Source organism: Oncorhynchus masou, chromosome 3, assembly GCF_036934945.1.
Source record: "Oncorhynchus masou masou isolate Uvic2021 chromosome 3, UVic_Omas_1.1, whole genome shotgun sequence".
In the NCBI taxonomy this organism is placed as follows: domain Eukaryota; kingdom Metazoa; phylum Chordata; class Actinopteri; order Salmoniformes; family Salmonidae; genus Oncorhynchus; species Oncorhynchus masou.
Genome location: NC_088214.1, coordinates 1,943,152 through 1,967,582, shown reverse-complemented (window position 1 = coordinate 1,967,582; position 24,431 = coordinate 1,943,152). Strand labels below are relative to the sequence as shown.

The 24,431-nt window shown below is 44.2% G+C and overlaps 1 protein-coding gene across 1 annotated transcript in view; it reads left to right on the top strand.

The window, feature by feature from the left end:
• The window catches only part of LOC135508838 (PDZ domain-containing protein GIPC1-like), a 33,254-nt gene extending 12,300 nt beyond the window's left edge, over positions 1-20,954 (top strand). The window contains exons 2-6 of the mRNA XM_064929048.1: positions 9,813-9,998; positions 17,900-18,080; positions 18,646-18,758; positions 19,227-19,308; positions 19,618-20,954. Of these exons, the coding sequence (XP_064785120.1) occupies positions 9,813-9,998; positions 17,900-18,080; positions 18,646-18,758; positions 19,227-19,308; positions 19,618-19,769 (714 nt within the window). The 3' untranslated portion in view covers positions 19,770-20,954. The remainder of the gene's footprint in view (positions 1-9,812; positions 9,999-17,899; positions 18,081-18,645; positions 18,759-19,226; positions 19,309-19,617) is intronic.
• The last annotated feature ends 3,477 nt before the right edge of the window (positions 20,955-24,431 follow it).

Genomic DNA, 24,431 nt, shown 5'->3' with positions numbered 1-24,431 from the left:
AGTTATACCAAACGGAAATATAATTGCAACATGACAAGTGTTGGTTCCATGTTTCATGAGCTGAAATAAAAGATCCCAGAAATGTTCCATACAGACAAAAAGCTTATTTCTCTCAAATTTTGTGCACAAATTTGTTTACATCCCTGTCAGTGAGCGTTTCTCCTTTGCCAAGATAATCCATCCTCCTGACAGGGGTGGCATATCAAGAAGCTGATTAAACAGCATGATCATTACACAGGTGCACCTTGTGCTGGGGGTAATAAAAGGCCACTCTAAAATGTGCAGTTTTGTCACACAACACAATCCCACAGATGTCTCAAGTTGAGGGAGCGTGCAATTGGCATGCTGACTCTAGGAAAGTCCACCAGAGCTGTTGCCAGAGAATTTAATGTTAATTTTTCTACCATAAGCCTTCTCTAAAGTCGAATTTGTCAGTACGTCCAACCGGCCTCACAACCGCAGACCACGTGTCCAACCTAGGTCCTCACATCCAGCTCCACATCCAGTCAGTCAGTCACGCAGTCAGACCAAACGTGTCACCATGCAGACAGCCTAGGCCCTCAGTCAGTCATCCAGCACGCAGTCCACATCCAGTCAGTCAGTCAGTCACGCAGTAAGACAGAGACAGATAGAAGGTCAGCCAGTCACGCAGTAAGACAGTAAGACAGTCAGACAGACAGAAAGTCAGTCAGTCACGCAGTAAGACAGTCAGTCAGACAGACAGAAAGTCAGTCAGTCACGCAGTAAGACAGTCAGTCACGAGTAAGACAGAGACAGAAGAAAGTCAGCCAGTCACGCAGTAAGACAGTCGGTCAATGAATAATCAGATTCACCTGAACTTCCTTCATCTTGGCTGGGCAAATTAACACAGCATCTGTCACGTCAGCATGTCATAGCACATCTAGGTCAGCCATTAGAAATATTCCATGGTTTTCTCATGAGAAGAAGCAACAAAATTCCTGAAACAAGTTATATCGGTATTCAGTTAGTTATATACAGTATTCAGTTCGTTATATACAGTATTCAGTTAGTTATATACAGTATTCAGTTAGTTATATACAGTATTCAGTTTGTTACATTATATATATAATCCTTCGGATTAGTGGATTCAGGTATTTCAGGCTCACCCGTTGCTGACAGGTGTATAAAATCGAGCACAATGCCATGCAATCTCCATAGACAATCATTGGCAATAGAATGGTCTTGGTGACTTTGGCACCGTCATAGGATGCCACTTTTCCAACAAGTCAGTTCATCAAATTTCTGCCCTGCTAGAGCTGCTCCCCGGTCAACTGTTAGTGATGTTATTGTGAAGTGGAAATGTCTAGGAGCAACAACGGCTCAGCCGTGAAGTGGTAGACCACACAAGCTCACAGAACAGGACGGCGCTGAGCAGTACTGGTACCCTGTATATATAGCCATGTTATTACCTCATACCCTGTACATCGACTCAGTACTGGTACCCTGTATATGTAGCCATGTTATTACCTCATACCCTGTACATCGACTCAGTACTGGTACCCTGTGTAAATCTTCACCCCAGTCTAAGGTCGTTTGTTCTCTGAAGCAGATTCTCACCAAGGATTTGCCTGTACCCATTCATTGTTCTCCTATCAGTCTCCCAGTCCCTGCTGCTGAAAAGCATCCCCACAGCATGATGCTGCACCACCATGCTTCACGGCAGGGATGGTGTTAAACGGGTGATGAGCTGGAATAAGTCAATGGGTATGAATACTTTCCTATGGCATTGTACATTGTCCTGTATGGCTCAGTTGGTAGAGCATGGCGCTAGCACCGCCAGGGTTGTGGGCTCAGTTGGTAGAGCATGGGACTTGCACCAACAGGGTTGAGGGCTCAGTTGGTAGAGCATGGCGCTTGCACCAACAGGGTGTGGGCTCAGTTGGTAGAGCATGGCGCTAGCACCGCCAGGGTTGTGGGCTCAGTTGGTAGAGCATGGGACTTGCACCAACAGGGTTGTGGGCTCAGTTGGTAGAGCATGGCGCTTGCACCGCCAGTGTTGTGGGTTCCAGTTTTGGGCCACCATGTCCAAAACCGTAGGTTGTTATAATGTTGGTAATAGATTACTTTTCCGTTCAGGGTAGTTTTATTAGTTTTGATAGAACCACATTGTTGGTTCTACCGCCAGTGTTGTGGGCTCCATTCTTGAATGAAATCAAAATGTATTTTGTCAGGCCATATTATAATAGATTACATTTTCCATTCCAGAGTAGTTTTATTAGTTTTGATAGACCCACATTCTACCTCCTAGAGTAGTTTAATTCCGGTCTTGAATGAAATCAGACAGACTGTCAGGCCATGTTTTTTTTCACCTTCCATGTCCATGTGCTCTAACTCCCTCAGTTCTACCTCCCTCAGTTCTACCTCCCTTAGTTCTACCTCCCTTAGTTCTACCTCCCTTAGTTCTACCTCCCTCAGTTCTCTCCCTTAGTTCTACTCCCTCAGTTCTCCCTTAGTTCTCCCTCCTCAGTTCTAACTCCCTCAGTTCTACCTCCTCAGTTCTACCTCCCTCAGTTCTACCTCCCCTTAGTTCTACCTCCCTTAGTTCTCTCCCTTAATTCTACCTCCCTCAGTTCTCCCTCCCTCAGTTCTACCTCCCTTAGTTCTCCCTCCATGTGTTCTCCCTCCCTCAGTTCTACCTCCCTTAGTTCTCCCTCCCGTAGTTCCCCTCCCTCAGTTCTACCTCCATGTTCTACCTCCCTTAGTTCCCTATCTCCCTCAGTTCTACCTCCCTCCTACACCCTCAGTTCTACCAGTTCTACCCCACAGTTCTACCTCTCCAGTTCTACCTCCTCAGTTCTACCTCCCTTAGTTCTACCTCCATGTGTTCTACCTCACTCAGTTCTAGCCTGTGTGAGATGGCAGGACGTGGGAGAAAGAGGAGGGAGGTAGAGGGAGGAGAGTAGGGATAAGGGAGGAGAGGAGGGAGGTGGATGTGTCCTTGTGAGTCAGGCCGGTTAAGTTCAGGTGTGTGTGTGTGTGTGTGTGTGTGTGTGTGTGTGTGTGTGTGTGTGTGTGTGTGTGTGTGTGTGTGTGTGTGTGTGTCAGGAGGAGGCAGAGAACATTCTGTGTGAGAGAGAAGAGCTAGAGAAAGGATGAGAAGAGAGAGAGGCATGAAAGAGAAGTGTCAGAGGGAGAGAGAGCATGAAGGCCCTGATTTAATTGACAGCGTATTCTACTGTTTGTCTCTCCCATGGTCTTCTGGGTAATGGCCTGACCTGCTACATGAGAACAGGTAGGTGGGCATCACTCTCTCACAATTAAAATCTGTTGAATTTTAATGAGCCTCTAATTGTGTGAGAGAGAAGAGCTGGAGAAAGGAAGAGAAGAGAGATAGTCACGAATCAAACATTTATATTTTGTAATGCACTGTACCTGTGAATGGCCAAGGCTCCTTCATTTTATTCCCACCCCCTCTCCACTCTCTCTCTCTTTCTTTCCCCCTCTCCTCTCTCTCTCTCTTTCTTTCCCTCTCTCTCTCTCTCTCATCACACTTGTCTTACCTCTGTTAGCATGATGACATCACACTTGTCTTACCTTCATTTATTTATTTTATTTCACCTTTATTTAACCAGGTATTTATATATATACATATATATGTATGTATAACCCTAACCCTTTATTTAACCAGGTAGGCCAGTTGAGAACAAGTTCTTCATTTACAACTGCGACCTGGCCAAGATAAAGCAAACCAGTGTGACACAAACAACAACACAGAGTTACAGATGGGATAAACAAGCATACAGTCAATAATACAATAGAAAAGTCTATATACAGTGTGTGCAAATAAGGTAAGATGAGGGAGGTAAGGCAATAAATAGGCCATAATGGCGAATTAATTACAATTTAGCAATTAAACACTGGAGTGATAGATGTGCAGAAGGTGAATGTGCAAGTAGAGATACTGGGGTGCAAAGGAGCAAAAAAATAAATAACAATATGGGGATGAGGTAGTTGGGTGGGCTATTTACAGATTGACTGCTATTTACAGATGGGCTGTGTACAGGTGCAGTGATCTGCTCTGACAGCTGATGCTTAAAGTTAGAGAGGGAGATAAGAGTCTCCAGCTTCAGTGATTTTTGCAATTCGTTCCAGTCTTTGGCAGCAGAGAACTGGAAGGAAAGGCAGCCAAAGGAGGATTAGTCTTTGGAGCGCGTGCTATGGGTGGGTGTTGCTATGGTGACCAGTGAGCTGAGATAAGGCGGGGCTTTACCAAGCAAAGACTTATAGATGACCTGGAGCCAGTGGGTTTGGCGACAAGTATGAAGCGAGGGCCAACCAACGAGAGCATACAGGTCGCAGTGGTGGGTAGTATATGACAGCCACTTTAATAATGGGAATTGATGGGAAATGATGTAAAATATATCACTAGCCACTTTAAACAATGCTACCTAATATAATGTTTACATACCCTACATTATTCATCTCATATGTATACGTATATACTGTACTCTATATCATCTACTGCATCTTTATGTAATACACTAGCCACTTTAACTATGCCACTTTGTTTACATACTCATCTCATATGTATATACTGTACTCGATACCATCTACTGTATCTTGCCTATGCCGCTCTGTACCATCACTCATTCATATATCTTTATGTACATATTCTTTATCCCCTTACACTTGTGTCTATAAGGTAGTAGTTTTGGAATTGTTAGCTAGATTACTTGTTGGTTATTACTGCATTGTCGGAACTAGAAGCACAAGCATTTCACTACACTTGCATTAACATCTGCTAACCATGTGTATGTGACAAATAAAATTTGATTTGATTTGATGAGGCTTTGGTGACAAAACATATGGCACTGTGACAGACTGCATCCAATTAGTTGAGTAGGGTATTGGAGGCTATTTTGTAAATGACATCGCCGAAGTCGAGGATCAGTAGGATGGTCAGGTTTACGAGGGTATGTTTGGCAGCATGAGTGAAGGATGCTTTGTTGTGCAATAGGAAGCCGGTTCTAGATTTGGATTGGAGATGCTTGATGTGAGTCTGGAATGAGAGTTTACAGTCTATCCAGACCCCTAGGTATTTGTAGTTGCCCACATATTCTAAGCCAAAACCGTCCAGAGTAGTGATGCTGAGCAGGCAGGCAGGTGTCGGCAGCGATCGGTTGGAAAGCATGCATTTAGTTTTACTTGCATTTAAGAGCAGTTGGAGGCCACGGAAGGAGAGATGTATGGCATTGAATCCCGTCTGGAGGTTTGTTAACACAGTGTCGAAAGAAGGGCCAGATGTATACAGAATGGTGTCGTCTGCGTAGAGGTGGATCAGAGAATCACCAGCAGCAAGAGCGACATCATTGATGTATACAGAGAAGAGAGTCGGCCCAAGAATTGAACCCTGTGGCACCCCCATAGAGACTGCTAGAGGACCGGACAGCATGCCCTCCGATTTGACACACTGAACTCTATCCGAGAAGTAGTGGGTGAACCAGGCGAGGCAGTCATTTGAGAAACCAAGGCTGCTGAGTCGGCCGATAAGAATGTGGTGATTGACAGAGTCGAAAGCCTTGGCCAGGTCGATGAAGACGGCTGCACAGTAATGTCTTATATCCCGGGTCAGTATGGGTCAGGAAGAACACTTGGGGGCTGTACAGGAACAGAAAGAACACTTGTCTTATAGTTCTGGGCTGTATAGTTCCTGGGCCTGGGCTGTAGCCCGGGTCAGTATGGGTCAGTGGGACAGTTGTCTTATAGTTCCTGGGCTGTACATGGGTCAGTGGGACAGGAAGAACACTTACTTGGGCTCTTATGGGTCAGTTCCTTGGGGGCTGTAGCCCGGGTCAGTATGGGTCAGTGGGACAGGAAGAACACTTGTCTTATTGTTCCTGGGCTGTATGTTCCTGGGCTGTAGCCCGGGTCAGTATGGGTCAGTGGGACAGGAAGAACACTTGTCTTATAGTTGCTGGGCTGTAGCCCGGGTCAGTATGGGTCAGTGGGACAGGAAGAACACTTGTCTTATTGTTCCTGGGCTGTAGCCCGGTCAGTATGGGTCAGTGGGACAGGAAGAACACTTGTCTTATAGTTCCTGGGCTGTAGCCCGGGTCAGTATGGGTCAGTGGGACAGGAAGAACACTTGTCTTATAGTTCCTGGGCTGTAGCCCGGGTCAGTATGGGTCAGTGGGACAGGAAGAACACTTGTCTAATAGTTCCTGGGCTGTAGCCCGGGTCAGTATGGGTTAGTGGGACAGGAAGAACACTTGTCTTATAGTTCCTGGGCTGGAAGAACACTTGTCTTATAGTTCCTGGGCTGTAGCCCGGGTCAGTATGGGTCGGTGGGACAGGAAGAACACTTGTCTAATAGTTCCTGGGCTGTAGCCCGGGTCAGTATGGGTCAGTGGAACAGGAAGCTAATTGCTTCTGCTGGACGGTGAGAAGAGTGGACAGTTTACTGTCACAGACTGACCTGTAATAAGTAAATACAGTTGAAGTGGGAAGTTTTCATACACCTCAGCCAAATACATTTCAACTCTGTTTTCACAATTCCTGACATTTAATCCTAGTAAAGATTCCATGTCTTAGGTCAGTTGGGATCACCACTTTCAGAATGTGAAATGTCAGAATAATAGCAGAGAGAATGATTTATTTCAGCCTTTATTTCTTTCATCACATCCCCAGTGGGTCAGAAGTTTACATACACTCAATTAGTATTTGGTTGTATTGCCTTTAAATTGTTTAATTTGAGTCAAATGTTTTGGATAGCCTTCCACGAGCTACCCACAATAAGTTGGGTGAATTTTGGCCCATTCCTCCTGACAGAGCTGGTGTAACTGAGTCAGGTTTGGAGGCCTCCTTGTTCACACACACTTTTTCAGTTCTGCCCACAAATGTTCTATGGGATTAATGTCAGGGGTTTGTGATGGCCACTCTAATACCTTGACTTTGTTGTCCTTAAGCCATTTTTCCACAACTTTGGAAGTATCCTTGGGGTCATTGTCCATTTAGAAGACCCATTTGTGACCAAGCGTTAACTTCCTGACTGATGTCTTGAGATGTTGCTTCACTAAATCCACATACTTTTCCTTCCTCATGATGCCATCTATTTTGTGAAGTGCACCAGTCCCTCCTGCAGCAAAGCACCCCCACAACATGATGCTGCCACCGCCGTGCTTCACGGTTGGGATGGTGTTCTTCAGCTTGCAAGCCTCCCCCTTTTTCCTCCAAACATAATGATGGTCATTATGGCCAAACAGTTCTACTTTTGTTTCATCAGACCAGAGGACATTTCTCCAAAAAGAACGATCTTTGTCCCCATGTGCAATTGCAAACCGTAGTCTGGCTTTTTTATGGCGGTTTTGGAGCAGTGGCTTCTTCCTTGCTGAGCGGCCTTTCAGGTTATGTCGACACAGGACTCGTTGTACTGTGGATATTGATACTTTTGTACCTGTTTCCTCCAGCATCTTCACAAGGTCCTTTGCTGCTGTTCTGGGATTGATTTGTACTTTTCGCACCAAAGTACGTTCATCTCTAGGAGACAGAACGTGTCTCCTTCCTGAGCGGTATGACGGCTGCGTGGTCCCATGGTGTTTATACTTGCGTACTATTGTTTGTACAGATAAACGTGGTACCTTCAGGCGTTTGGAAATTACTCCCAAGGATGAATCAGACTTGTGGAGGACTACAATTTTTTTCTGAGGTCTTGGCTGATTTCTTTTGGTTTCCCCAAAATGTCAAGCAAAGAGGCACTTTTTCAGTTTGAAGGTAGGCCTTGAAATACATCCACAGGTACACCTCCAATTGACTCAAATGATGTCAATTAGCCTAGCAGAAGCTTCTAAAGCCATGACATCATTTTCTGGAATTTTCCAAGCTGTTTAAAGGCACAGTCAACTTAGTGTATGTAAACTTCTGACCTACTGGAATTGTGACACATTGAATTATAAGTGAAATAATCTGTCTGTAAACACAAATTAGTTTTACATCCCTGTTAGTGAGCATTTCTCCTTTGCCAAGATAATCCATCCACCTGAGAGTTGTGGCATATCAAGAAGCAGATTAAACAGCACCTTACACAGTGCACCTTGTGGGGACATTAAAAAACAACCTTAAAATGTGCAGGTTTGTCACACAACACAATCTCACAGATGTCTCAAATTTTGAAGGAGCGTGCAATTAATATGCTGATTGCTGGAATGTCCACCAGAGCTGTTGCCAGAAATGTCAATGATCATTTCTCTACCATAAGCCTCCTCCAACGTCCTTTTAGAGAATTAACCACGCCAGCCCAGGACATCCGGCCTTCTTCACCAGTGGGATAGTCTGAAACCAGTCACCCAGACTCTTAATAAAACAGACTCTTGATAAAACACAACCAAAGAATTTCTGCACAAACTGTCAGAAACCGTCTCAGAGAAGCTCATCTGCGTGCTCGTCGTCCACATCAGGGTCTTGATCTGACTGCATTTCAGCCTCAGTGGGCAAATGTTCACCTTCGATGGCCACGGGCATGTTAGAGAAGATCTTCACGGATGAATCGCGGTTTCAACTGTACCGGCCAAATGGCCGACAGCGTGTACGGCGTCGTGTCGGCGAGCGGTTTGTTGATGTCCACGTTGTGAGCAGAGTGCCCCATAGTGGCGTACACAACTGCATTTTATTGATGGCAATTTGAATGCACAGAGATACTGTGACAAGATCCTGAGGCCCATTGTCGTACCATTCATCCTCCTCCATCACCTCGTGTTTCAGTATGATAATATACGGCCCCATGTCACAAGGATCTGGACACAATTCCTGGAAGCTGAAAATGTCCCAGTTCTTCCATGGCCTGCATACTCACCAGACATGTCACACATTGAGCATGTTTGGGATGCTCTGGATCAAAGTGTACGACAGCGTGTTCCAGTTCCCGCCAATATCCAGCGACTTCACACAGCCATTGAAGAGGAGTGGGACAACATTCCACAGGCCACAATCAACAGCCTGATCAACTCCATGTGAAGGAGATGTGTCGCGCTGCATGAGGCAAATAATCACACCAGATACTGACTGGTTCTGATCCACACCCTACCTCTTTGTTAAGGTATCTGTGACCAACAGATGCATATCTGTATTCCTAGTCATGTGAAATCCATAGATTAGGGCCGAATGAATTTATTTTAGGACTGATATCCTCATATGAACTCAGTAAAATCTTTGAAATTGTTGCATGTTGCGTTTGTATTTTTGTTCAGTGTTATGTTGTGTTCTCATAGAACTGATATGTTGCATCAGTATTTAATATGAAGTTTATCTCATCAATACCTCTCAACATTAATATGTCTCTCCCTCTCCAGATCCTGTTAATTAATTTGATCTGTCTGTTCATTAATTTGTCTATCTGTCTCTCCCTCTCCAGATCCTGTTCATTAATCATCTCTGTCTGTCTGTCTGTCTGTCTGTCTGTCTGTCTGTCTGTCTGTCTGTCTGTCCTCCCTCCCAGATCCTGTTCATTCATTTGATCCTGTTCTGTCTGTCTGTCTGTCTGTCTGTCTGTCTCTCCCTCTCCAGATTGTTCATTAATCTGTCTCTCCCTCTCCAGATCCTGTTCATTCATTTGTCTATCTGTCTCTCCTGTCTCCCCAGATATTAATCTGTTCATTAATTTGTCTATCTGTCTGTCTGTCTGTCTGTCTGTGTCTCCTGTCTGTCTGTCTGTCTGTCTGTCTCTCCCTCTCCAGATCCTGTTCATTAATTTGTCTATCTGTCTCTCCCTCCCCAGATACCGTTCATTAATTTGTCTATCTGTCTCTCCCTCCCCAGATCCTGTTCATTAATTTGTCTGTCTGTCTCTCCCTCCCCAGATCCTGTTCTGTACATTGAACACCCATAAGATCGACATGGAGAAGCTGCTTGGTGGTCAGATCGGCCTGGAGGACTTTATATTCGCCCACATTAAAGCCATTAAGAAGGAGGTGGAGGTGTTTAAATCAGAGGAGGCCCTGGGCCTCACCATCACAGACAACGGGGCGGGATACGCCTTCATCAAGGTATGTAGGAGTTCATCTGTTGATACGATCGTCCATCCGTCCGTCTGTCTATCTGTGTGTCTGTCTGTCTCTCCCCAGATCCTGTTCACTTTATCCATCAGTCTGTCTATCGTTTACCAATAATCTAACAGTCAATCAATCGAATAGATTGAATCAATGAAAACAATCAATTTATTGAATTGTATCTCATATATTATACAATGGTTGAATCATTAAAGGCCCAGTGCAGTCAAACACTATAACGATACAGGGCCCAGATGCAGACACTGGAGTCAGATGTTTAGAGTCTCTGATTATAAAACAAGGGGCAGGAAAGAGACGGGCCGTGGACAGGCAAAATATCAGAACCAGGTCGGAGTCCAGGAAGTACAGAGTGGCAGGCAGGCTGAATGGTCAGGCAGGCGGACTCAGTGTCAGGACAGACAAAGGCCAGAACCGGGAGGACTAGAACAACAGAGACGTGGAAAAAGCAGGAGCACGGAAAAACACGCTGGTTGACTTGGCATGACAAGACGAACTGGCAACAAACAAACAGAGAACACAGGACTAAATACCCAGGGGATAATGGGGAAAACGGGTGACACCTGGAGGTGAGTGGAGACAATCACAAAGACAGGTGAAACAGATCAGGGCATGACAAAAACATGATTTTCCTGCATTTTATATGCTGTATATTTCCACACTATGAGGTTGGAATAATACTGGGAAATTGTCCCACTCAGACCCTCTCTACCAATAACAGCTTGGTTCCCTCCCCACTCAGAACCTCTCTGCCAATAACAGCTTCCCTCCCCACTCAGACCCCTCTCTGCCAATAACAGCTAGGTTCCCTCCTCCACTCAGACCCTCTCTGCCAATAACAACTAGGTTCCCTCCCCCACTCAGACCCTCTCTACCAATAACAGCTAGGTTCCCTCCTCCACTCAGACCCTCTCTGCCAATAACAGCTATGTTCCCTCCCCACTCAGACCCTCTCTGCCAATAACAGCTAGGTTCCCTCTCCCCACCCTCAGACCCCCCACTCTCTCTGCCACCAATAACAGCTTGGTTCCCTCCTCCACTCAGACCCTCTCTACCAATAACAGCTAGGTTCCCTCTCCACCTCAGACCCTCTCTGCCAATAACAGCTAGGTTCCCTCCCCACTCAGACCCTCTCTGCCAATAACAGCTAGGTTCCCTCCCCCACTCAGACCCTCTCTGCCAATAACAGCTTGGTTCCCTCCCCACTCAGAACCTCTCTGCCAATAACAGCTAGGTTCCCTCCCCACTCAGACCCTCTCTGCCAATAACAGCTAGGTTCCCTCCCCACTCAGAACCTCTCTACCAATAACAGCTAGGTTCCCTCCCCACTCAGAACCTCTCTACCAATAACAGCTAGGTTCCCTCCTCCACTCAGAACCTCTCTGCCAATAACAGCTTGGTTCCCTCCCCACTCAGAACCTCTCTCCACCAATAACAGCTTGGTTCCCTTCCACTCCCCTCTCTGCCAATAACAGCTTGGTTCCCTCCCCACTCAGACCCTCTCTACCAATAACAGCTAGGTTCCCTCCCCACTCAGAACCTCTCTACCAATAACAACTAGGTTCCCTCCCACTCAGACCCTCTCTGCCAATAACAGCTTGGTTCCCTCCCCACTCAGACCCTCTGCTAACAGCCAATAACAGCTTGGTTCCCTCCCACTCAGACCCTCTCTACCAATAACAGCTAGGTTCCCTCCCCACTCAGACCCTCTCTACCAATAACAACTAGGTTCCCTCCCTCCACTCAGACCCTCTCTACCAATAACAGCTAGGTTCCCTCCCCACTCAGACCCTCTCTGCCAATAACAGCTTGGTTCCCTCCCCACTCAGACCCTCTCTACCAATAACAGCTTGGTTCCCTCCTCCACTCAGACCCTCTCTGAACCAATAACAGCTTGGTTCCCTCCCCACTCAGACCCTCTCTACCAATAACAGCTTGGTTCCCTCCTCCACTCAGACCCTCTCTACCAATAACAGCTAGGTTCCCTCCTCCACTCAGAACCTCTCTACCAATAACAGCTAGGTTCCTCCTCCACTCAGAACCTCTCTGCCAATAACAGCTAGGTTCCCTCCCCACTCAGAACCTCTCTGCCAATAACAACTAGGTTCCCTCCCACTCAGACCCTCTCTACCAATAACAGCTAGGTTCCCAATCCCCCCCACTCAGAACCTCTCTACCAATAACAACTAGGTTCCCTCCCCACTCAGAACCTCTCTACCAATAACAGCTTGGTTCCCTCCTCCACTCAGACCCTCTCTACCAATAACAGCTAGGTTCCCTCCTCCACTCAGAACCTCTCTACCAATAACAGCTAGGTTCCCTCCTCCACTCAGACCCTCTGCCAATAACAGCTAGGTTCCCTCCTCCACTCAGACCCTCTCTGCCAATAACAGCTAGGTTCCCTCCTCACTCAGACCCTCTCTACCAATAACAGCTAGGTTCCCTCCCACTCAGACCCTCTCTGCCAATAACAACTTGGTTCCCTCTCCACTCAGAACCTCTCTACCAATAACAACTAGGTTCCCTCCCCAGACCCTCAGCTACCCTCCACTCAGACCCTCTGCCAATAACAGCTAGGAACCTTCCCCAATCCCACTCAGAACCAGCTCTCTCTCCACCAATAACAACTAGGTTCCCTCCCACTCCTCTACCAATAACAGACCCTCCTCCACTCAGAACCAATAACAGCTAGGTTCCCTCCCACTCAGACCCTCTCTGCCAATAACAGCTTGGTTCCCTCCTCCACTCAGAACCCCTCTGCCAATACAGCAATAACAACAGCTAGGTTCCCTCCAGACCCTCTCTACCAATAACAGACCCCACTCTCTACCAATAACAACTAGGTTCCCTCCCACTCCACCAATAACAGACCCTCCCTACCAATAACAACTAGGTTCCCTCCCCACTCAGACCACCCCCAGACAGTCCGAGCAAAATTATTTTCCACCAACGTCTTGCATAGAGGGAGAGAAACCGATTGCTCCAAGACGCCACCTTGTGTTCGTGAAGCGTCATGTCATCATGGCATCTTCAACGCATTACACACCAGTGATTTACTTTGTGCTTGATAAGGGTTTTGATTAATCAGTGTTTACATTGGACAGATAAGACAGACACCCCAACATCAGACAGACACCACAACAGACAGACACCCCAACATCAGACAGACACCCCAACATCACAGACAGGACACACCCAACATCAGACAGACACCCCAACATCAGACAGACACCCCAACATCAGACAGACACCCCAACATCAGACAGACACCCCAACATTTGACAGACAGTACACCATTTGACCAACATCACTACATTTGACCAGGGCTTTTCCCTATACACTACATTTGACACTATTCCCAACATTTGACCAGGGCTACAGACACCATTTGACCACATCCCTATATAGGGCACTACATTTGACACCCCAACATCAGACAGACACCCCAACATCGACCAGGGCTACAGACACCCCAACATCATTTGACAGACACCCCAACATCAGACAGGGCTACACCCCAACATCGGACAGACACCCCCAACATCAGACAGGGCTAGACACCATTTGACCAGGGGACACAAACCTGCTTAGGGACAATGGGCTGAGTCCAAAACATGACCAGGGCACCCTACACTCCAGGGCTATTCCCTATGTAGGGCATGACATTTGACCGGGGTTACTCCCTATGTAGGGCACTACATTTGACCCGGGTTACTCCCTATGTAGGGCACTACATTTGACCAGGGCTACTCCCTATGTAGGGCACTATATTTGACCAGGGCCCATAGTAATAGTGGATATTGTGAAGTGGTATGCAGGGAGCTGGTCGTTGATGAGGGTTTAAGTGAGTGAGAAACTCCATCTCACAATTCAACGGCTCAGACACGAGACGTATGTGGTAGGGTCTACAGACAATCATGGACTACAAAAAGAAAATCAGCCACGTCGCGGACACCGACATCTTTCTCCCGGACAAGCTAAACACCTTCTTCTCCCGCTTTGAGGAAAACACAGTGCCACCAACGCGGCCCGCTACCAAGGACTGTGGGCTCTCCTTCTCCGTAGCCGAAGTAAGACATTTAAGCGTTCTAACCCTCGCAAGGCTGCCGGCCCAGGCGGCATCCCCATCCGCGTCCTCAGAGCATGCTGGAGCTGGCTGGTGTGTTGATTAACGGACATATTCAATCTCTCCCTGTCCTAGTCTGCTGTCCCCACATGCTTCAAGATTTCCACCATTGTTCCTGTACCCAAGAAGGCAAAGATAACTGAACTAAATGACCACCGCCCCGTAGCACTCACTTCTGTCATCATGAAGTGCTTTGAGAGACTAGTCAAAGACCATATCACCTCCACCCTGCCTGACACCCTAGACCCACTTCAATTTGTTTACCGCCCCAATAGATCCACAGACGATACAATCACCATCACACTGCACACTGCCCTATCCCATCTGGACAAGAGGAATACCTATGTAAGAATGCTGTTCATCGACTACAACTCAGCATTCAACACCATAGTACCCTCCAAACTCATCATTAAGCTCAGGGCCATGGGTCTGAACCACGCCCTGTGCAACTGGATCCTGGACTTCCTGACGGGCTGCCCCCAGGAAGTGAGGGTAGGTAACAACATCTCCACCCCGCTGATCCTCAACACCGGGGCCCCACAAGGGTGCGTTCTCAGCCCTCTCCTGTACTCCCTGTTCACCCACTACTGATCCTCAACACTGGGGCCCCACAAGGGTGCGTTCTCAGCCCTCTCCTGTTCGCCCTGTTCACCCACAACTGTGTGGCCATGCACGCCTCCAACTCAATCATCAAGTTTGCAGACGACACTACAGTGGTAGGCTTGATTACCAACAACGAGACAGCCTACAGGGAGGAGGTGAAGGCCCTCGGAGTGTGGTGTCAGGAAAACAACCTCTCACTCAACGTCAACAAAACGACGGAGCTGATCGTGGACGTCAGGAAACAGCAGAGGGAGCTCCTCTATTCACATCGATGGGACAGCAGTGGAGAAGGTGGAAAGCTTCAAGTTCCTTGGCGAACACATCACTGACAAACTGAAATGGTCCACCCACACAGACAGCGTGGTGAAGAAGGCGCAGCAGCGCCTCTTCAACCTCAGGAGGCTGAAGAAATTTAGCTTGTCACCAAAAACACTCACAAACTTTTACAGATGCACAATCGAGAGCATACTGTCGGGCTGTATCACCGCCTGGTACGGCAACTGCACCGCTCACAAACCACAGGACTCTCCAGAGGGATGTGAGGTCTGCACAACGCATCACCGGGGGCAAACTACCTGCCTTCCAGGACACCTACAGCACCCTATGTCACAGGAAGGCTGAAAAGAAAATCAAGGACATCAACCACCCGAGCCACTGTCTGTTCACCCCGCTATAATCCAGAAGGTGAGGTCAGTACAGGTATATCAAAGCAGGGACAGAGAGACTGAAAAACAGCTTCTATCTCAAGGCCATCAGACTGTTAAAATAGCCATCACTAGCCAGCTACCGCCCGGTTACTCAACCCTGCACCTTAGAGGCTGCTGCCCCATATACAGAGACATGGATTCGCTAGTCACTTTAATAATGTTTACATACTGCTTTACTCATCTCATATGTATATACTGTATTCTATCCTACTGTATTTAGTCAAAGCCACTCCGACATTGCTCATCCTAATATAAATATATTCCTTAATTGCATTCTTTTACTTTTAGATTTGTGAGTATTGTTGTGAATTGTTAGATATTACTGCACTGTTGGAGCCAGGAACACAAGCATTTCGCTACACCTGCAATAACATCTGCTAAATATGTGTTTTTGTGACAAATAAAATGCCAGCAGAATCAGCCTGTATTAGATTGATAATTAATATTCACACAGCAACCAAAACCCATCCAGCACAGAACAGATGCCCCTAAATTAGGAGATAAATCTGCATTGCAAATATCTGTTCTTTATTTAAACTCTCTGAAGCCTCTCATTATCAAAGAGAAGCCTTTCAACTTCTCCTTTATAGGACGTTTCTTGAAGCCAGTTTTTTTACTAATCTTTTTTCGGGATTTACCTGTAAAGGATAAATCATACAACACACTGTAGCATCATTTATTTGTTGTAACTGATTGTAGTTAGAACTTTAAAACATATTTCAGAAGTAGTTTTTGTCTGAAATCAAAGAAGGCAAAAAGTTATGATTGTAACTTATAATGAACCTGTCAGTCGATGTCGTTGTTTTTGTTTGTTTGAACTTGTTTCCGTGTTCGCTCTGCGGGGGAACGATAAGACAAGCGGAACTACGTGGCTCAGAACTGTTGGAACGGGAACTATTATCGTAGTAACACACCTTTGGAGTGAAGGCAAACCCGCGCTATCTTAGCTAAGTTTTCATGTCTTCGGGGTTCGTTCGTAAAGGTTGAAGCGTGTATGTTAGGATGGTAACGTTATAATAATTAAGGAGGAAGCCTGAATTCATGCCAGGAATAATAAATGTGAAGTTTTTTATTTCCTCCCTTCTGTAATAAGCAGCCAATTAGGTTATTTTCCTTTATTCATGCGTTTCATCTGATACTGTTATAGCTCCGGCTAAACTGTTTATGTATGTCAGCACTTCAGAGTTATACCAAGCGAATAAGTCACTCGTAAGACAAGAAGGTTGTAAGAGTGTGCTGAACTGTATTTTCATTAACTTTATACTGTAGTTCTCACAGAAGGTGATACTTCTGACTAAAACGACAGAATAAAGCCGCCAGATAAAATCAAGGAACGTTTGTGTTTTTGGTTACTGGAGGGAGCTACAGTGATAATGTTAACATTTGGCTTTTGGTCGCTCTCTGTCTTCCTCTCGCTCTCTGTCTCCCTCTATCTGTCTCTCGCTCTCTCTGTCTGTCTCCCTCTATCTCAATTCAATTGACTTTATTGACATGGCAAGTTCCTTATTACTTACATTGTCAAAGTATACATATAGAAAATATATATTTCAATAAATGGTGGGACACACAGCAATAATAATAGTAGTAGTGGACATGGGATTACCATTAACAACAACTACAACAACAATATTAATGAGAATAACAATACATTAAAGCAATAGTAGTAGACTATATCAACATGACTGAGAAGACACATGTATTGGTATGAAAGACAAGACAAAACAAGATGGGAAATATTATCGACATGACTTGGCACTTTTCACTGGCTGTCCCTCAGGTTGTGGCAGGAGGACACATATTTGGCTGCCAAAACTGCACATTTTGGCTTTTCATCCAATAAATATTTGATTTTTTCTTAATCTTTATAGTTTCAAATTCTTTGTATTGAATTATAATTTTGAGACAGACAGATTCACTTTGGTCTGAGTATTTGTCACAGTGTAATAGGTAATGCAGCTCTGTCTCTACCTCTCCCCTGGAGCAGAGTGAGCCTGTTCTCTCTGGGCAGTTAGGTTTGTCTGTGGCAACCGGTCTCTATAGCCAGACTGTCCTCTCTAGACAGCCAGGTTTGTCTGTGACAACCGGTCTCTATAGCCAGACTGTGCTCACAGAGTCTGTACCTAGTCAGTGTTTTCCTGAACAGATAATTTGTCTGTCACCATGTACTGTCTGTTTAGAGACAAATAGCATTGAAGTTTACTTAGATGTGTTGTGGTGTCTTTCCAATAGGTGATATATTTTTGTTTTTGCTTTGTGATGATTTGGTTGGGCCAGATGTTCTGAGTGCTGTCCTGAGGCTCTATGGGGTTTGTTTGGGTTGGTGAACTGAGCCTCAGAACCAGCTGGCTGAGGGGGACTCTTCTCTTGTTTCATCTCTTGACATTGAAGGGCAGTGTGATGAAATGTCTTATAGATGTCTCTCTCCCCCCCGGTCCCCCCAACAGCGTATCAAGGAGGGCAGTGTGGTGGACAAGGTGAAGGTGATCTCTGTAGGAGACCACATAGAGTGCATCAACGGGAAGAACATTGTGGGAACACGTCACTACGAGGTGGCTCGCATGCTGAAGGAGCTGCCTAAAGACCAGAAGTTCACCCTCAAACTGGTGGAGCCCATGAAGGCCTTCGGTGAGTGGACAGCTGGGGACTAGTGTAGGCTTTAACATTTGTAGAGAGGAAGGCCTTCGGTGAGTGGACAGCTGGGGACTAGTGTAGGCTTTACCATTTGTAGAGAGGAAGGCCTTCGGTGAGTGGACAGTTGGGGACTAGTGTAGGCTTTAACATTTGTAGAGAGGAAGGCCTTCGGTGAGTGGACAGCTGGGGACTAGTGTAGGCTTTAACATTTGTAGAGAGGAAGGCCTTCGGTGAGTGGACAGCTGGGGACTAGTGTAGGCTTTAACATTTGTAGAGAGGAAGGCCTTCGGTGAGGGCATGGGACAAGGGCAGAGGTCTCCAACTCTGTAGGGGGCTGTAGGGTGTGCAGGCACTAACACAACTAATTGTAGTCCAGATTACCTGAAGTTATCACCTAGAGAGAGGTTGATGTGATTCTAGTTCTAGTGATTCTTGATGCTTTGTCACATATATACCAGCCCAGTAGTAAAAACACACATGTATGTCAGAGATACATGAGCCACATTTAAAGCATTATCTCTGAAACCGTTTACTTGAAGTGTATTATTGTGCTGAACAGAGATGCTGGAGCCGCGGTCGAAGGGAGCCAAGGAGGCCAGTGACAATAAGATGGGGACAGGGAGCGGGACTCTAAGACTTCGCTCCAGGGGCCCTGCTACCGTAGAGGAAGTGGTGGGTGTATTCATGTCCCCTTACACCACTCCCAATACCACCCATGCCCCTTGTGATAGGGGGTTTCCGCTGATGTTGGGCTAAGCAGTGGTTTGTACCAAGTGATGTAATCATTTGTATCATCATTATCATTACTGTACAGTGTATTATCTATTACTGTACAGTGTATTATCTATTACTGTACAGTGTATCTATTACTATACAGTGTATTAATCTATTACTATACAGTATATTATCTATTACTATACAGTATATTATTTATTACTATACAGTATATTATTTATCACTATACAGTGTATCTATTACTATACAGTGTATTATCTATTACTGTACAGTGTATCTATTACTATACAGTGTATTATCTATTACTGTACAGTGTATCTATTACTATACAGTGTATTAATCTATTACTGTACAGTGTATTATCTATCACTCAGAGAGGAGTGTGGAATATCTTGTGTTTTCCAGCCGACAGAGTTTGAGGAGAGAGCAGTGAAGAAGGTGGATGACCTACTGGAGACTTACATGGGTATCAGAGATACAGAACTGGGTGAGTACACACGCACACGCACGCACACAAACACACACACACACGCGCACACACGCACGCACACACACACGCACACACACGCATGAGCACGCACACACATGCGCACGCACACACACGCACGTACACAGTTTCAACAGCAACATTTCAACCACTGAGAGAGTTGTATACATTTGTGAAAGCTCCCCGAGCTAACTAACCCTCCCCCCTCTCTCCTCTCTCCCCCCCTTTCTCCTGTCTCCTCTCCTCTCTCCTCTCTCCTATCTCCCCCCCCCTCCTCTCTCCCTTCTCTCCTCTCCCCCCACTCTCTAGCGGCGACCATGGTGGAGGTGGGTCGGGACAAGAAGAACCCTGATGAGTTTGCCATGGCTCTGGACGAGGCTCTTGGAGACTTCGCTTTTCCTGACGAGTTTGTGTTCGACGTCTGGGGCGCTATCGGAGACGCCAAACAGGGACACGTTTGAACTTTCCCCTGATTCCCTAGCCTGGTCCCAGATCTGTTTACAGTTGGCAAGACCTCACAAACAGGTCTGCGACCAGGCTACCAATCCCCCTGAGTACCACAGCTCCACATCTTCATCCAGCGAACTGGACAAATACCAGCCAGTAGAGAAAGAGGCTAAGGGTGCCTCTGTTTTGTAGGGTTACCAGTGTTGCACCCTAAAAGACAGAATCACTTCAGTCATGTCCCACTCAACCTAGTTTTCTGCTTGTGTCCCAAATGGCACCCCCATATTCCCTTTATAGTGCACTACTCATAGGGCCCTGGCCAAACGTAGTGCACTATATAGGAAATAGTGTGCTATTTGGGATATACATTCTATGTCCTTTTTCCACAGGTTACAAAAGGGTTCTGATGTCTGAATCACCACTACAGCACGTGTCTTTACTGACTGTGGTGAACCGACATGGTGATCACATACAGCAGGCTACTGTATATCAGGGCTTTACTGACTGTGGTGAACCGACATGGTGATCACAAATCTAATTTATTTATATAGCCCTTCGTACATCAGCTGATATCTCAAAGTGCTGTACAGAAACCCAGCCTAAAACCCCAAACAGCAAGCAATGCAGGTGTAGAAGCACGGTGGCTAGGAAAAAGTCCCTAGAAAGGCCAAAACCTAGGAAGAAACCTAGAGAGGAACCAGGCTATGTGGGGTGGCCAGTCCTCTTCTGGCTGTGCCGGGTGGAGATTATAACAGAACATGGCCAAGATGTTCACATGTTCATAAATGACCAGCATGGTCAAATAATAATAAGGCAGAACAGTTGAAACTGGAGCAGCAGCACGACCAGGTGGACTGGGGACAGCAAGGAGTCATCATGTCAGGTAGTCCTGGGGCATGGTCCTAGGGCTCAGGTCCTCCGAGAGAGAGAAAGAAAGAGAGAAGGAGAGAATTAGAGAACGCACACTTAGATTCACATAGGACACCGAATTGGACAGGAGAAGTACTCCAGATATAACAAACTGACCCTAGCCCCCCGACACATAAACTACTGCAGCATAAATACTGGAGGCTGAGACAGGAAGGGTCAGGAGACATCACATACAGTAGACTACTGTTTCTCAGGGCTTTTTAGAATAGTTCTTAAAATGTTGCTGTGGAGTCTGACCAGCAGCGGTGTAGTTATAGTGATAGTATTATATAGCGGGCTTTAATGACTGTTAAAGACCCTCCACCGTCCTCTACTCCATCGATAATGCTGTTAAAGACCCCCCACCCTCCTCTACTCCATCAATAATGCTGTTAAAGACCCCCTACCGTCCTCTACTCCATCAATAATGCTGTTAAAGACCCCCTACCGTCCTCTACTCCATCAATAATGCTGTTATAGACCCCCCCACCCGCTACTCCATCGATAATGATTTTAAAGACCCCCCACCCCCTCTACTCCATCGATAATGCTGTTATTCTACACAGCATCGAGGATATTATGTCTTAAAAACAAGCCTGGCCTTTAGACAATAAGACTATACCTGTGACTGATATAGAGACTGATATAATGACTGATATAGAGACTGATATAATGACTGATATAGAGACTGATATAATGACTGATATAATGACTGATATAATGACTGATATAGAGACTGATATAATGACTGATATAATGACTGATATAATGACTGATATAGTGACTGATATAGAGACTGATATAATGACTGATATAGAGATTGATTGTGACTGATATAGAGACTGATAGTGACTGATATAGAGATTGATTGTGACTGATATAGAGACTGATAGTGACTGATATAGAGATTGATTGTGACTGATATAGAGACTGATAGTGACTGATATAGTGACTGATATAATGACTGATCAAGACTGATATAGAGACTGATATAATGACTGATATAGAGATTGATTGTGACTGATATAGAGACTGATAGTGACTGATATAGTGACTGATATAGTGACTGATATAATGACTGATATAGTGACTGATATAATGACTGATCAAGACTGATATAGAGACTGATAGTGACTGATATAGTGACTGATATAGAAACTGATATAATGACTGATATAGAGACTGATCAAGACTGATATAGAGACTGATATAATGACTGATATAGTGACTGATATAATGACTGATCAAGACTGATATAGAGACTGATATAGAGACTGATCAAGACTGATATAGAGACTGATATAATGACTGATATAGTGACTGATATAATGACTGATATAATGACTGATCAAGACTGATATAGAGACTGATAGTGACTGATATCAAGACTGATATAGAGACTGATATAATGACTGATATAGTGACTGATATAATGACTGATCAAGACTGATATAGAGACTGATATCAAGACTGATATAGTGATTGATATAATGACTGTTATAGTGACTGATATAGTGACTGATCAAGACTGATATAGAGACTGATATAATGACTGATATAGTGACTGATATAATGACTGATATAATGACTGATATAGTGACTGATCAAGACTGATATAGATACTGATATAATGACTGATATAGAGACTGATATAATGACTGATATAGTGATTGATATAATGACTGATATAGTGACTGATATAATGACTGATCAAGACTGATATAGAGACTGATATCAAGACTGATATAGTGATTGATATAATGACTGTTATAGTGACTGATATAGTGACTGATCAAGACTGATATAGAGACTGATATAATGACTGATATAGTGACTGATATAATGACTGATATAATGACTGATATAGTGACTGATCAAGACTGATATAGATACTGATATAATGACTGATATAGAGACTGATATAATGACTGATATAGTGACTGATATAATGGCCCAGTGTAGTTATAGTGATAGTATTATATAGCTGATATAGTGATTGATATAATGACTGATATAGTGACTGATATAGTGACTGATATAATGACTGATATAGAGACTGATATAATGACTGATATAGTGACTGATATAGTGACTGATATAATGACTGATATAGAGACTGATATAATGACTGATATAGTGACTGATATAATGACTGATATAATGACTGATATAATGACTGATCAAGACTGATATAGTGACTGATATAATGACTGATATAGTGATTGATATAATGACTGTTATAGTGACTGATATAGTGACTGATATAATGACTGATATAGAGACTGATATAATGACTGATATAGTGACTGATATAATGACTGATATAGTGATTGATATAATGACTGTTATAGTGACTGATATAGTGACTGATATAATGACTGATATAGAGACTGATCAAGACTGATATAGTGACTGATATAATGACTGATATAGTGACTGATATAATGACTGATATAGTGACTGATATAATGACTGATATAGTCTACTCCATCGATTGATATAATGACTGTTATAGTGACTGATATAGTGACTGATATAATGACTGATATAGAGACTGATCAAGACTGATATAGTGACTGATATAATGACTGATATAGTGACTGATATAATGACTGATATAGTGACTGATATAATGACTGATATAGTGACTGATATAATGACTGATATAGTGATTGATATAATGACTGTTATAGTGACTGATATAGTGACTGATATAATGACTGATATAGAGACTGATCAAGACTGATATAGAGACTGATATAATGACTGATATAGTGACTGATATAATGACTGATATAGTGACTGATATAATGACTGATATAGTGATTGATATAATGACTGTTATAGTGACTGATATAGTGACTGATATAATGACTGATATAGAGACTGATCAAGACTGATATAGTGACTGATATAATGACTGATATAGTGACTGATATAATGACTGATATAGAGATTGATATAATGACTGATATAGTGATTGATATAATGACTGATATAATGACTGATATAGTGACTGATATAATGACTGATATAGTGACTGATATAATGACTGATATAGAGACTGATATAGTGACTGATATAATGACTGATATAGAGACTGATCAAGACTGATATAGAGACTGATCAAGACTGATATAGAGACTGATATAATGACTGATATAGAGACTGATATAATGACTGATATAGTGATTGATATAATGACTGATATAGTGACTGATATAATGACTGATCAAGACTGATATAGAGACTGATATAATGGCTGATATAGAGACTGATATAATGACTGATATAGAGACTGATATAGAGACTGATATAATGACTGATATAGTGACTGATATAGCACTTTATTCCTCGTTATAGTGCGCTATATAGGGATTGGGGTTCCATTTGGGATACACATGAGGGACAATTAGCATCTGATTGATTTAAAACCAGCAGTTCCTTATCAGATACAAATGTCTGAATCTGTGAGGAACATTGTGAAACACCATGTCTCCGAGAGCCTACAGAGGAATTTGATGGGTTTTTATTCTAGCTATGGAGAGTGAACTAACATTCACTTTTCATATCATTTTTTTTCTACTGGCTGCTTCGTATGTAATTGAACTGTAGTAGATAAATACTTCTACTTTATTTTTTATTTGTTCAAATAGAAAATTGTTCACTTGATATTTTAAGCTGGAAAATGTTTTATACCATCTCAAGACCTGGCTCCACCAACAAGTGAAATTGTCTTTTGGAATTCAGAATTGTCTTTTGGAATT